Source organism: Oryzias latipes, chromosome 20 (assembly GCF_002234675.1).
Source record: "Oryzias latipes chromosome 20, ASM223467v1".
Taxonomy (NCBI): Eukaryota; Metazoa; Chordata; class Actinopteri; order Beloniformes; family Adrianichthyidae; genus Oryzias; species Oryzias latipes.
Genome location: NC_019878.2, coordinates 23,031,806 through 23,045,276, shown reverse-complemented (window position 1 = coordinate 23,045,276; position 13,471 = coordinate 23,031,806). Strand labels below are relative to the sequence as shown.

Here is a 13,471-nt window from a genome sequence, read left to right as displayed (position 1 = left end):
GTGTTCAATCAGGGAAACACAACGACAGAGTGACTACACAATAATCACCACAACTCATTAGAAATGAGAGATCTTTGACCATCAAGTTTCCTCTGGGCGATCCTGACAGAAAACAAACGTTTTTTCATTTTTTTTAAGTTACAAACGGAGCAAAGCCACAACTTCCTGTCTGAAGCCGGTTTCCAACCGTCCAGAGTCCCTCACTACTCCCTGATCCCTACAGGACTACATAGTGCAGGACTGTCCAGTTCCCTGGATCTGATCAGTCTGTCACCAGTCGTCTTTTATTGACGATTGTGGCGTCCAGTTGGAGCTTCTATGTCACGGCTCATCTGCTTCTGATTCAGTTATTATAATAAACAATTTTTAGCTTCATTTTCTTAATATTTGTCCTCCATCATCAGTAAAATGCCACAGGAGAATGTTAAAAACGCCGTTACCATCAGACTAACATGTTCTTGTTGCGTTTTTCCGAGGATTGAGGACATAAATTAAAGAAATTTAAGCTTAATTTTGCATGTCTGAGTATTTCTATATCAATATCATTATGAATCAGGAGCAGACGCAAAAAAATAACGCTTGAATAAGATCGTATTTGTAGAAAATGTGATGGGCGGGGCCACAAGCTCTGCTCCATTCTGATGCATCCACCTGCAGACCAACAGATCCATGATCGTCTTTGTTTTCCTGGTCTGAGCTGGAATCTGGATCAGAACTGGACGGATGGAAAATTCTGAATTGATCAACATTTTTGTTGCACCGCTAATGTTAGGCTGGGGCTGTAAGCTAGTGGGAGAAAGTGTAAACAAAGGGTTGATGGGACACTCAGAGGTAAATATTTAATGAACTATGCAGAAACTGTCCCAGAAAACGGCATCATCATAATTAAGAGCCTGGGAAACTCTTTGAAAATGGATCAAAAGATGATCCAAGTGGGACTTTAACGTAACTCGGACAAATGCTAAACTTTTTTTTTTTTTTTAACAGCACATATGACGTTATTCGTTACCCAAAGTAAAAACCTTACAAATATGAACATTTTAGGAAGACTGTTCATGAATCCACGGTGTTCCAACGAGGAAAACTTTAGAAAAATATATTTTCATACATCTTTTTTTTCAAATGACAAAATGTTCAAACGCAATGCATTGTGGTCTATATTTGCCAATCTAATGAGCATTTCTGATCAGACTTTAGGGGAATTTGGGGTTTGTTTGGAGTTTAGATTTGGACAAAAGAGGCTAGTGAGGGAACTTTACGGTCAGGCTGGTGTTTCCAGTCCTGGACAGACAGATGTAGAACCGGTTAATCGCTACACTTATCGAAGCAAACGAAGACGGATTTGCGATTCTGTTAACCTGCAGGTTAAGGGAGTTATAAACCCAAACCAGGCTGAATGGAGTTTCTAAATATTGTGATGTTCCAGAAGAAACTTTTTGGTCAGAATGAAAACTCAGTGACATTTATTGCCAGCAGGGGTCAGCAGAGAGCCCCATTTCTACAGGAACTCCAGGAACATGCAATGGGGAAAAAAAAAAAACCCAAAAAGGATCAACATGCGATAACACTTGCTGTGTTTCTGGAAGACTTACTGCTCTCCTGCATCCTGGCCACAAAGCCAGTCAGAGGTATCTGTGGAGTCAGCTGGGGCATGGGGGGAGGGGGAGGAGGAGGAGGAGCGACAGACACTGATGGCGGACAGCGGAGATCAGACAGGAAGGAGGAGGAGGAAAGGAGGAGTCCATCAGTCATCATCAAACAAACAGGAAAGTTCACAGAAACAGGAGCGAAGCGGCAGTAACAAAAAAACACGTCTTCTGTCTTGGATGATCAGCAGGTCAAAGGACAAAGGCAAGATTAGGTTAAAGACGCGGCTGTGGCGCCGTTTCCGTCTCCGTTTAGTCCACCTGACCTCGGCTTTGGTCTCTAACGCGAGTCTGGATACGGTGAAACAGCTGCAGAGTTACAGAGACGCAGACGGTCAGCGGCAGTGAGACGCCGCCGCTTTCGACTCCCGTTTGTTCATTTCAGCTCTGATCCCTGACAGGATCCACAGTCTGGGGGGGGGGGGATGCTGTGCATTTTAAAGACCCACTCCCAAGACAATGGGGGTTTTCTCATGCATGGATGGAAAACTAGGCTCAACATTGCATTTTTGAGGGTTTTGGTTGTTTTTGCGTCAACTCTGAGGCGAATTGCCAATAAACTCCTGCCGCTCTGCAGAAAATATGTCCTAGAAAACAACAGTGTTTTCTTTATTCTTTTCTTTGTGGCTAATCCTAATGAAAAAAAAAACGCTTTGAAAATAGATGAAAGGAGGATCGGAGTGGGACTTTATGCACGAGTCATGACGATGCATCTGCAGCTGCCTCTTCCTGCACTTTAGAGTCTGTAAATCTGATAAGATGTGGGGACGATGATGAGGTTTCTGTGGGTCGGGGGTCAGAGGGGCCTTACTTGAGTTCTGGCTGTAACCAGGCGTGCCTCCATTAATGTGAGGCTGCTGCTGCTGCTGCTGCTGCTGCAGGGAGAACTGCGAGGTGACCGACGGCGCCCGCCGGTAGGTGCCCGTGGCCGAAACCATAGAGACAGAGGAGTTGGAGGGGTTGTGCCGCGAGATCTGCCTGGAGACGGTTCCGAACTGGGACATCGGAGCGGGGCCCAGACCGGGCCCGGAAGCCACCACTGGAAACACCCAAAGAGGAGCAGCAGGAGAGAAGCAGGAGCAGGGAGGGAGGTTACAGAGAGGTCAACACGGCAGAAAAGGTACAGATCAAGAAAGCAGACAAAGTAGCAGCTGCTGCTGCTGCACACACTAATGAAACAGCTGCATGTGTTTTCCTGTTGCCGCTCTCACAGTGAATTAAACCCAATTCCACTCAGCCATTCAGAGTCAATGCCCCGTGAAGATTAAACCGGCAGCAGCCGGGCGTCTGGGACTCCGCAGATCCTCATGTTCTAGTATTTTTAATTCTAGGAAGACAAACTGTGATCCTGAATGAGCACAAATCGTCTGATCTGATGAATAAAAGTCATCATTTAAATCATTTTCCCATCAAACATCAAAGTCAAATCATAGATTTGATGCATCCACTTGGAGTTGAGTCGCCTGTAAATATAAAACTGGTAAAAAGTTCATTTTCAATAAAAAGATCATGCATAAGAAGTCTCAAAGTCACATGTGTGCACAGAATCATCATTTAAATTTTTGGGTGAACTTCTATAGATAGTTACCCATAAGTCTGCTTGTTTTTCTGCAGAAATGCTGCTGCTTGAAGGCCAAATTAAAAAAGAAAAAAACCTTTAACAAAGACTCAAAGGCAGCGGTGAGATGAGACTTCTTCAGCATCTCCAGCTGTAGATCGACGAATGAATAACTTCCACCAGCAGAGAGGATGAACGGGGCTGAAAAGCTGAAGCAAAGCGGCGGCCGGAGAACGTTCACACTGCAAGCAAGAGACCTGCAGCTCAGACCAGTTTGAAGGCTCCAGTCGAACCCGAAGTGGATCAGAAGAACCAGTTTGTTCTCTTTAAGTCGATGTTTTCTCTGATCACGTTTTGTGCGTAAACGGCGTCCTCTGAGGGACAAAAAGGGATCATCTGTGCATTTCACCCATAGATTTTCTGGTTTCAGTCGGTTCTGAGCCTTCAGTCCCTTTGGAACGTGGTCTGAGCTGGGGGGCGCGGGAGGGGGGGTCTCTTTGCTTGCAGTGTGGCATAAACCGCCCTTTTCCAGGAAAGCGCCGTGAACGAAGAGATGAGCCGCCACCACCCATCACAGGAGGAGGGAGAGGAGGAGGAGATCTCACCTATGGGTGCTAGGGGAGGTGGTGGCGGTGCAGTCAGGGGGGGCGCCATCATAGGGGGAGCAGGTGGAGGCACCAGAGGGGGAGGGGGAGGCCCGCCGGCCATGGGAGGAGGTGGTGGAGGGGGCGGGGCTCCGGGTGGAGCGGGCACGGACAGAGCTGAAAGGATCGTGGACGTTACCGGGGGGGGGGGGGGGGGGGGGGGGGGGGCAGACGTCTCCGCTGGTTGCAGAACGCCCCCACCTTTTTTCTGCATTAAGGCTAGACCAGCAGTTTGTCCCGTTTACACTCTGAGGCTGCAAAACGCAGCGAGGCTCCGTTTGCGAGCTTTGTCTGCAGACGGCGTTTTTATCCACGCCTCCTCAAACAGACTGCAGATGCAAAGGCTCAGCTGCAGCACCGGCGTGCAGTCGGTCAGCTGCAGCTGCAGTTGTAACATGCAGTCGGTCAGAAGTGACTAAACTGCAGCACAGACGTGCATTCGGGTCAGAAGTGACTGAGCTGCTGCAGTGACGTGCAGTCGATCAGCTGCAGCTGCAGCTGATCGACTGCACGTCACTGCAGCAGCTCAGTCACTGCCGATCAGCTGCTTTTGTCACAGCTGCAGCAGCTATGTACAGTCGTTCAGCCGCATCTGCAGCAGTACAAACAATCCGTTCCTGCAGAGTATTCCTGATCACGTAAATGTGCAGCTTTCTCCCCACAAACTCTTACAAGCAGTAAAGAAAACCCCCTAAACAGGCTAAAACAGTGACGTGGGAGGCAGGGGTTACGTCACAGAAAAGCTCTCATTCTCCGACAGACGCTTCCGCATCACGGCTCACCTGGTCCAGCGTTGGGGATGGAGGGCGTCGGCACGGCCACGGGGAAGCCGATGCCGCTGCCACTGTTCTCGCGGCTGCTGCTGCCCCCGCTGCTGCCACTGAGGAGCAAAGAGGAGGTTTTAATTCAGCCTGCACCTGACGGAGCAGGCGGAGGGGGCTACTACTCTCCTGCTTCTGTCCCGGTGAAAGCCAGGAGGGTAGGAATCCAAGCCTGAAAACTCAACAATGTGAAAGAACTAAAGAACATGTCTGGCTTCTTCTTGAGGTGGTTTAACGTGGGTTCTAGCAAGCTCAACATGAAACCTTCCTTTTGAAGGATGACCCCCATCACACTGACGACATCTCCTCTGTGCTTCGCACTTTGGGAGTTTATCTAAATAAACTCCACAATTTAGCTGTCCAGTCCATTTCAGTGAAAAGCAGCTGACTGGAACTAAATCCTACCATCAAGTGAAACATCAACGTGTCTTTTTGAGAAACACTTGTATGAGTGCCGGGGTGGGGTTGACTGACTGACCCCTCCCTACTGGCGTTCCTAACAGGAAGTACCCGCTGGCTCTAAGAAGCTAAAATCTCACTGGTTGTGTCCAAATTCCTTCCCTACGCACTACATGGTGCAGTATGTAGTGCGTTCGCCATTTTGTAGTGCTGTCCGAATCTACACTTCCAAAATCGAGAACCCTAAAAATTTCCCAGAAGTCTCTGCGAATATAGACCACAATGCATTGCGTCAAAACAATGTTTGCCCGAAAAATGTTTTTAAATGAATATTTTTACTTAACCATTAACATTTTTATCTTCAGAAGACAGTGGACTCATAAATAATTGTCGCAATGCGCTCATATCAAAAAGATTTTAACTTCTTGAAATCAATGACGTCATATCTGCCGTTTAAAATAAAAAAAATTCCAAATTCCTTTCAAAATAAGGGCACTACATAGTTCCACACTATATAGTTTTTAGTAGTTGGCGGTTAGGGTGGGAATTCGGACATAACCATAGACTTCTCTAGAGAAATAAAAAGCTGTCACTCATTCTGCTGTTCAGAAGACCCATTCTAAATCTGATACCTTTATTTTTAAACACGTTTTTGATCATCCTCACAGATTTCATGATTTCTTTTCTGTAGTTCAAGTTATAAACTGACCAATGAGATGCCTCAATAAAAGTAGGAGGAGCCTGTTTGACGTCCAACGTTCAAAACCTTTGACAGATTTCATGAAGCCTGCTTTCAAGTGGTAGGGGCGTGACCTTCAAAAAAGCTCACTTCTGATTGGCGAGAGTGGCTGCCATGGACCAATCACTGCTTACTTAAGTTGTGTGGCTCCAACATGGCGTGAAAAAACGGCGACTGAATTGACTTTGTTTGGTTGGAGCCGGGATTAAACCATTTCCCGTGGGTGACGTCACACTCAGTCCGTCCAGTTCTCTTGCTACAGTCACTGGTTAGAACCCGTCTGGAGGTCGGTACCTGCACTTCCTGCTTTGTTTTTTGATCTTTTGGTTCGTCTGAGCTTCTGTTTCCTCTTCCTGACTTCATAGAGACGGCGGCAGGTGTAAAGCTAACTCAGCGAGGTTACTTCTAGGAATGTTTCTTAAAGGTGTTCCACTGTCCTTCATCACGGTTAGCAGCAGAAAGGTCAGCCGCTGCTTTAGCTACGTTCCCAGGGTTTGACCTCAGGGTTCAGAGAACAATTTTAGCTTGCTAACCCCCCCCCCACAAGCTTTGTCCCCGACTCTCCTTTTTCCGCCGTTTATCCCCGCCCTTCACCCCTCCCTTTGTCCTCTAGCTGCCCCGTCGCCCCGGTCATCTTTTCCCATCAGCCCCCTGTGATCTGTGCCAGTCGAACCCCGTGGCCCCCTTAGGGTTATCCTCTGCGGGATGATGGGAGAGGTGGGTGTGAAGAGTCAGTGTGGGTGTGTGTGGGTGTGTGTGTGTGTGTCTTTGTGTGTGTGCAAAAGCCAAACTAAATCGTCCATCCCCTTTTTCGAAGAACATGGGACACCTTAGTCCCCCCCCCCCACTGGGATGTTTTGGTTCATCCAGTCTAATCTATCTTTATACGGTATACGGAGGCCCCACCCCCTCGTATAACCCCCTTAACCGCGAAAAACGGTTTTGCAAAACTTCAGATTTAAACTGTAAACCATTGTGAAAAAAAAACAGACGAAACTCCACTAAACTAAATGCAGTACGATGGTTCGAGAAGTTATTCCTAGCAGTATCACTAATATTATTTTTCTTTGGGTTGGCGTCATTCCTGCGCCATTGTAAGCAGTCGATGAGATTGGTGAGATCTGTTATCCCAACACTCCGTACAAGTGGATTCGGGCTGCTGTCGGGTGAAAAATGGGCAAAGCTGTACGCGGCATGCAGGCAGCCCGCAGGAAAGGTCAAGGTCGTCGACCTCTCTGGGTAAAGGTATTCAGTATTTCTCTGCATTTCTGCAGGCGTGCTGTGGGCGACAGGTGGTCGTGAACACGTGCAGCTTGACTTTAGAATTCAGACAATCGGAGTGTAGTTGGTGTGGACGAGTTCAGACACTACTGAGGGTTAAGAATCCCAAAACTTAATAGTCAGCAGGGACAGTGGTCATGACTGATGACTGATAGGAAAAGGTTCTGTGGGCAGAATCATTACTTTGTAGTAAAGCAGAAAACCAAGCTGATGGCTTAGATACGGGTTATTTCCTGGATGCTGCAGCAGCAGTGAGCTCTCTCTAACCCTTGTGCTATCTTGTGGGGTCCAGATGACCCCACTAGACAGTGCGCTTAACCTTTTTTCTTCAATAATTCTTGATCTTCACTGGTGTCCATGGATTACATGGAGTCCTCTCCAGCTTTGTCATGGTAGGGATAACACATCAATGTAAGGGTGGGGTCATCTGGACCCCAAAAGATAGCACAAGGGCTATAACTTCCACAAAGAAAAGAAAATCAGGAAAGGCAGAGACGGGGGCTTCCTCTGAGTCCAGAGCTCAGTTGAGGTCGACAGAGACGGATGAGCTCCAGAAGCTCAGCAGGCGTAGAGGCAGTACGATCTAACCGCGATGCCACAGCGGAGTCGGCCGACGCGGGCCGAGCCTGGACAGCATCCATTAGTCATCGTCGGCTTGACGTGGAGGTGGAGCCGCACACTTGTTTGTACTGAAACGCTGAAGCCAGAAAACCTGGAGGAAGCTGGACGGCTGGGAGGGGGTTAAAGGGAGCGCTTTGAAATATTTATGAGCGCCCGCGTCAGCATAAAATGCTTTCTAGATAATGAGTCGCCAAATGCAAGTGTCGCCCGCAAACGGCAGCCAATGTCCCGGAGGAACATGTGAGCCTTGAACGCGTCAATGTCAGAGGTTCAAAGCTCCTCAAAGTCTTCCTAGTTTGTTGTAATCACTGGCTAGAACTGATTTTTACAAAGAATCTTGTTTTTAAAAGGAAAATGAAATAAATATCACTCAGAAATGGAATTATTTGTGTAAATTGTGAATTTAAACTATCACTGATTTAGGATTGGGCACATCTAATTAGGAAACAATAATAGAAAAAAACATTTGGCAAAAGAAAACAAGGTGGAGAACATCTTTTTTTGTGGCAGTGATAGAAAGTGATAAAAAATTCATCTAATTTCCATTTTCCCAATAATCTGATGGTGTTTTATCATAAAGGTCCTGTCGGTGTGATGCTTCACATTCTGCTTCTCGTCTAAAGTTTCACAGATTGAATGGGAAAAGCAGATCAGTGTGAGTTCAGGTGCTGGAGTTGTACCTGTGAGTGCGTTGCCTCTGGCTGAGGGTCGCCGTGCGTCCGGGGCTGTTCTGGCTGCCTAGGCGGGCGGGGCTGGTCATGTAGTCGTTGGGCACCGTGGGTGGCTTGACGGGCTCCAGGGTCTTATAGGGCGTGTTCCGCCTGCGGTGCAACAACAGTTGGAGAAAATCCAAAACCACGTCGGTGACGATGAGGACGACAGAATCAGCGGATGGGACTCTCACCCCAGCGTGCCCCACCCGGACATGGGCGGGCTGGGCGGCTTCTGCGTGGGCGGGTTGGTCCTGGACAGGGTTCCCGTCCTGACGGCCTGGTTGTTTCCGTGTTGCTGAAGACAGAAGTCAAAGCGTTTATTATCCTGGGTGACGGAGGAGCTTCAGCCAAAGGCACTCATGCGTTCACAGCTACAGGCTGCCCAGATGTTCTGGTTTGAAGCCAGAATAATCCATTCAGGCTGTTTGCTGGGGATTAAAGTCCTGTTTGCACCGCAGCAATAACGCACCAGGAGCCGCGCCGCTAGTCTGGGAAGCCTATAAGATGGAACCTGATTACACAACATTTAAAGGGGATTACACAACATGGGGGGTGGTGGGGTGACGACACGTACACACCTGGTAAATAGGGGGGGGGGGGGGTTCTATAGGGCCAAAAAGAGAAGGCTCTGCTCTACAGGGACGACTACAGACTGTTAACCCACATTCATCACATGTAGGGGTTGGGATGGTAACTGGGGGTGGGGGTGGGGGGATGGGTGGGGTGGGGGCAGACTTACCTTGGCTTTCAACCACTTAGCGTGAGCAAATGAGAGGAAACAGAAAAAACAAAAGAGGCGTGTCAACATCTGCATTGATGAGTCACAATGACAGAGAAATACACGTCTGGGGGGCCGTTTTATTAAACGCTTGTTCCCTCATCATGTTTTGTTAATCCGTGCTTTTTTTTCTTGGTGGAACGCAGCCGGAAGAAGGTTAGGCTTAGGCTAACACGTGCTAACAACATTTAGCCTCATTCTCCATGGGGAAGACGTTTTGATGCGAATGAGTCTGATTGGGGCGGGGTGTTCTGAACGGCGCGTTTACACTTATTCTGATGGTACCTTTGTCCATGTAAATGCAGCTAGCGTTGCCAGATCAAGTCATGCTTTTCAAGCCCAAAAGTCTACCAGATCCCACAAAATCAGGCATCAAGTTAATCAGTCATTAATTAGCAATAATTCATCGTTTCTTGTTATTACTGTCAGTTTTGAATCCAACTTTAAAGCTTTTTTTAATGAAAATTTGCTGAAATGATATCAAATGGACTCCTATTGAACTTTATTAGCAACAACGGAAGAACAAATGTCTCACCCCCCCCCCCCCCTTTATTCCTCAAAAAAAAAACTTTAAAGCAGGAAAGAGAAAAATAACAAGTAATCAAACACTGTGTGATAACAAATGTGGAAATTGTTCTTACTTTTTTACTTTTCATTTAAGTGAGACGTATTCAAGAAGGGTTTGAGTTTTAAAAACCTGTTCTTGTATGTATAACATTTCCAAGTATTAAAAAACGATTAATAACAAATTACCCTGAGTGTTTTTCTAATTTTGTAAAAAACAGTACTTTTTTCTTTACTGAACAACAGTAAAAATCCTCCCTAAAACATACTGAATATGCATTCATAAATGATCCATTTTTAATTTATCATGGGCTGTCCGGTCAGAGCGGTTTTATGTCACAGCTGAACTCTAACACGCGAAATACGATGCTTATTAAATGGAAAGTGAGGAAATGTGATAAAAAATATCAATAATGTATAAAAAAAGTATGAAGCCGTATACAAACAATGATCAACCCAGCTTGGATGGGGTTGTGCAATCTAAAAACCACAAAAATTTATGTCCGTCCACCCGAAGTTACTTTGGTCAGAATCCGAACTTCTTTCATTCTGCACAGGAGGATGGCAGGTGCTTTTATTTTGAAAAACCTTCAGACAAGCTGTGAATAAAACATGGTTCACATGTCATTTTCTTATCAAAACTTAATGAGACTCGTTTTTAATGAACTCAGTCATGCTGGCCAAAAAGATGAATGGATCTCCTCCGCAGCCCGGCGAACGCCACGTCTCTGTGGTCCCGAAGGACCCGACTGTTCCAGAACAGATCCGTGAGAGTTCAGCCTTCATCAGCTGGGACAAACACAGTCTGCAAATGTACAAGAGTGCTTCCTGCACTTTTCTCTGCAATAAATATTTCTTTTTGTATTGGTTCTGTGGACGACAGATTTCTAGAACGGGAATTTTAAGATCAAGCATTCCTGTTTTCTGCACAAACAGAATTCATCTGGCAAAACTATCGTGTGTCTTTCCCAGGGCAAAACGAGTCCACAAAAACTACAAAGACACACAAAAACCTGAGGAGGGACCTTCAGTTCCAGAACCGAACTAAAGGCTGCACCTTTGCACGAATGACTGACAGGAAACACATGTGCAGGCAAGTCTTTTTTTTTTCTGTTTGCAGACACTTTCAGCTGCGCAGATGTGAGCGGCTGCAGCTGGAGTGTGTGCGCATCCGTGAAGGTTCTGAACCGGGCTGCGCCTCCGTGTTTACGACAGAAGGAGGGGTTTAGGAGCTCAGCGAGCGCGGATCATTTCAAAATAAAAGTTTACGTCACTCAGAGTGACAGTTGGATTAAAGAAGAGAAGATTAAAGATTCCAGTTATTGTTTATTTCTGCTGCCTCATGTCAGGAATCTGATTACAATTTGGGAATACTTTCATTCTAAAAATCCCTTTTCCGTCGTGTTTGATCCGTGGAAAGCCTCATAAATCTGCAGAATGTTTGTTTCCCGCTCTGCTTTCTAGGTTTTTTAGTAGCACTGCGTAAAACCATTTCAGCATTTAGGCCAACGCCCCCCCTCAGGCAGATGGGAGGGGGGGGTTGACAGTCAGGGCATGAAATCCCATTGCGCCGTGGATTTCCTGCAGGAGCGATGGCGCTGATGGCCGCCATCGCAGAGACGACCCGCGTTCACGTGGAGCTCGGAGGAGTTGGTCTCTAGAGCCTGAAGCGCATAAACGCAGTTTTTGTTCTCATAACGTGAAAGGAAGCTGTGGACAAAACCATCTCAATCTAGAGCTCATAAATCTGAAAGGTTAAGCTCAATTATTTCTAAGATTAAACAATAATTAATATGGGATTGTATTCCAAATTGAGTGATTTACTTTTAATTGGAATCAGCTCAAGAATTTAACAGTAAGAACCAGTTTGATGCAAAACTGAAGATCAAACACGGATAAAAAAAAGGATTAGATCATTTCAGGAATGTTTAAATAATATTAAAATATTTATTTTGTTCCAGAATTGTTTCTTTGCAGGATCGTCACCTAAATTCCCAACGGAAAACATCAGCTTCGGCTCTCCTGCCGTTGCATTAAAGCCTGAAAACTTTGGGAAGTGATGGCCGCCGCCTAATCCGATTTCTCTGACGGCTGCAGCTGATAATGGGCAGGAAAGATGGATGGGCCGGTCGGGAGACGGTGTCATTGTCAGGAGAACACGTGAACCTGAAAGCGAGCCCTGATGGAACAGAGCTTTATTACATCAAAAAGCTTTCTGCCCCACATTTCAGGACGTCTGAGTAACTCCAGAACCAGATCAGAGGAGCATTCGAAGACATCTCGTTTGTCATGTTGGACAAGAATAGAGCCGTTTTCTGAGGCTGGATGATGTAATCTTCACTTTGAGTTCACTTCCACCCCCAACCGGTTCCCGCCAACCCACACTGAAACACATTCCTTCAGGGTCACAAGAAGCTTTTCTGAAGATGAAAGACGAAACTCCAGAGACGAGAGTCTGAGCCAGAGAGAGAGAGAGAAGCTTTGGAAAGAGAAGGAGTGAAAGAAATAAAAATAAAAAAAACAGTCGGGGATCTGCTCACCTTGATGCCATGGCCCACATCGTCCAGGACCGTGTAATCGACGGGCTTCCTGATGTACCTGACCGGCCGCTCAATGTTGGCCGGAGCTACGATCTTATGGGTCCGGGTTGTGTTCTTGTTGGTGGTCAGGATCCCAATCTCCCGCCTGGCAACCTTCTCTTTATGGATGTCCACCGTCTGAAAACGCGAGGAGGAGACGTCACTGACGTGAGGCTCTTCTGACACAAACACACCATGAAAATACATCAAGTTGGGTTTGAAAATGTCATTTAGGTGACTCGACACAAAAAATGATAAAACAACTGAGAAAAAGTTGTAATTCAAGGTAAACAAATTTCATTTTCCATCAAATGATTCCATTGTGGTGAGGAAAAACATGAATCATGTTTGTGAAAAACAAGATGTTTTTCCTACTAAAGCTCCTAATTAGACACTTTTCTTATGGTGAAGCAGTTGAATTATTCAGCAAGATTAAAGTGACATGACGCCTAAAGCTCCAGATTTCCAAAGTGTTTGTTTTATTCGCAACAAAACAAAAAAAAAAAACAACACATCTTCTGCACCTAAAAATTATTTCAGAAAACTGGAGACGGGTTTCATTGGAAACTGTAGGAAAAACTTTTATCAACTATTAAAGCGGGAAAACCTGTAACTGTTTGTCAATTAAAATAAAGGTTTATTTTGTGAGATATGGAGGGACTTCCGGTTTTGGACGTGAAAGCTGCAGCCAGGTTCTCATGGGCTTTTGGGGTTGTCCGGGTGGTCTAAGGGTGTTATAAAAATGAAACGCATCATTGCGGCGCGTGTGGTAAAAGTGTATCGAGGCGTATTTGTGAGGCTAAAGAAAGTTTCACACGCTTCTGACGTACGGGTGATGGCGTCGTTCACAGTTAACACCTCACTTCCTGTTAATTAGGTCTGAAGAATCCCCCAAAGGATGCAGCTGGTCCTGCAGAAGGTTGTGATGTCCATCCGAAGGCAGAACAGGGAAAACAGTGGTAACTCCCGAGGGTGGTGGTGGCAGTGGGGGCGGAGTCAACAGAGGACTCCTGTAACCCTTGTGCTATCCTAGGCACTTTACCATTGGGAGTTGGGTCATCTAGACCCACTAGACAGTGCTCTGAACCTTTTTTCTTCAATGATTTGTGATCTTCACTGGTGTCCATG

The 13,471-nt window shown here is 46.2% G+C and overlaps 1 protein-coding gene across 7 annotated transcripts in view; it reads right to left on the bottom strand.

Moving 5' to 3' along the window:
- abi1 (abl interactor 1) overlaps window positions 1-13,471 on the bottom strand; it is a 37,151-nt gene that overhangs the window by 1,790 nt on the left and 21,890 nt on the right. Inside the window, exons 4-11 of one of the 7 annotated variants that reach the window (XM_023950266.1) lie at window positions 12,305-12,481; window positions 9,162-9,176; window positions 8,614-8,717; window positions 8,390-8,530; window positions 4,631-4,728; window positions 3,810-3,965; window positions 2,458-2,685; window positions 1,593-1,688 (exon numbers count right to left, since the gene is read on the bottom strand). In XM_023950266.1, coding sequence (XP_023806034.1) covers window positions 1,593-1,688; window positions 2,458-2,685; window positions 3,810-3,965; window positions 4,631-4,728; window positions 8,390-8,530; window positions 8,614-8,717; window positions 9,162-9,176; window positions 12,305-12,481 — 1,015 coding nt within the window. The remainder of the gene's footprint in view (window positions 1-1,592; window positions 1,689-2,457; window positions 2,686-3,809; window positions 3,966-4,630; window positions 4,729-8,389; window positions 8,531-8,613; window positions 8,718-9,161; window positions 9,177-12,304; window positions 12,482-13,471) is intronic. The other 6 variants (XM_023950268.1, XM_023950267.1, XM_023950270.1 and 3 more) reach the window with 6 other exon arrangements.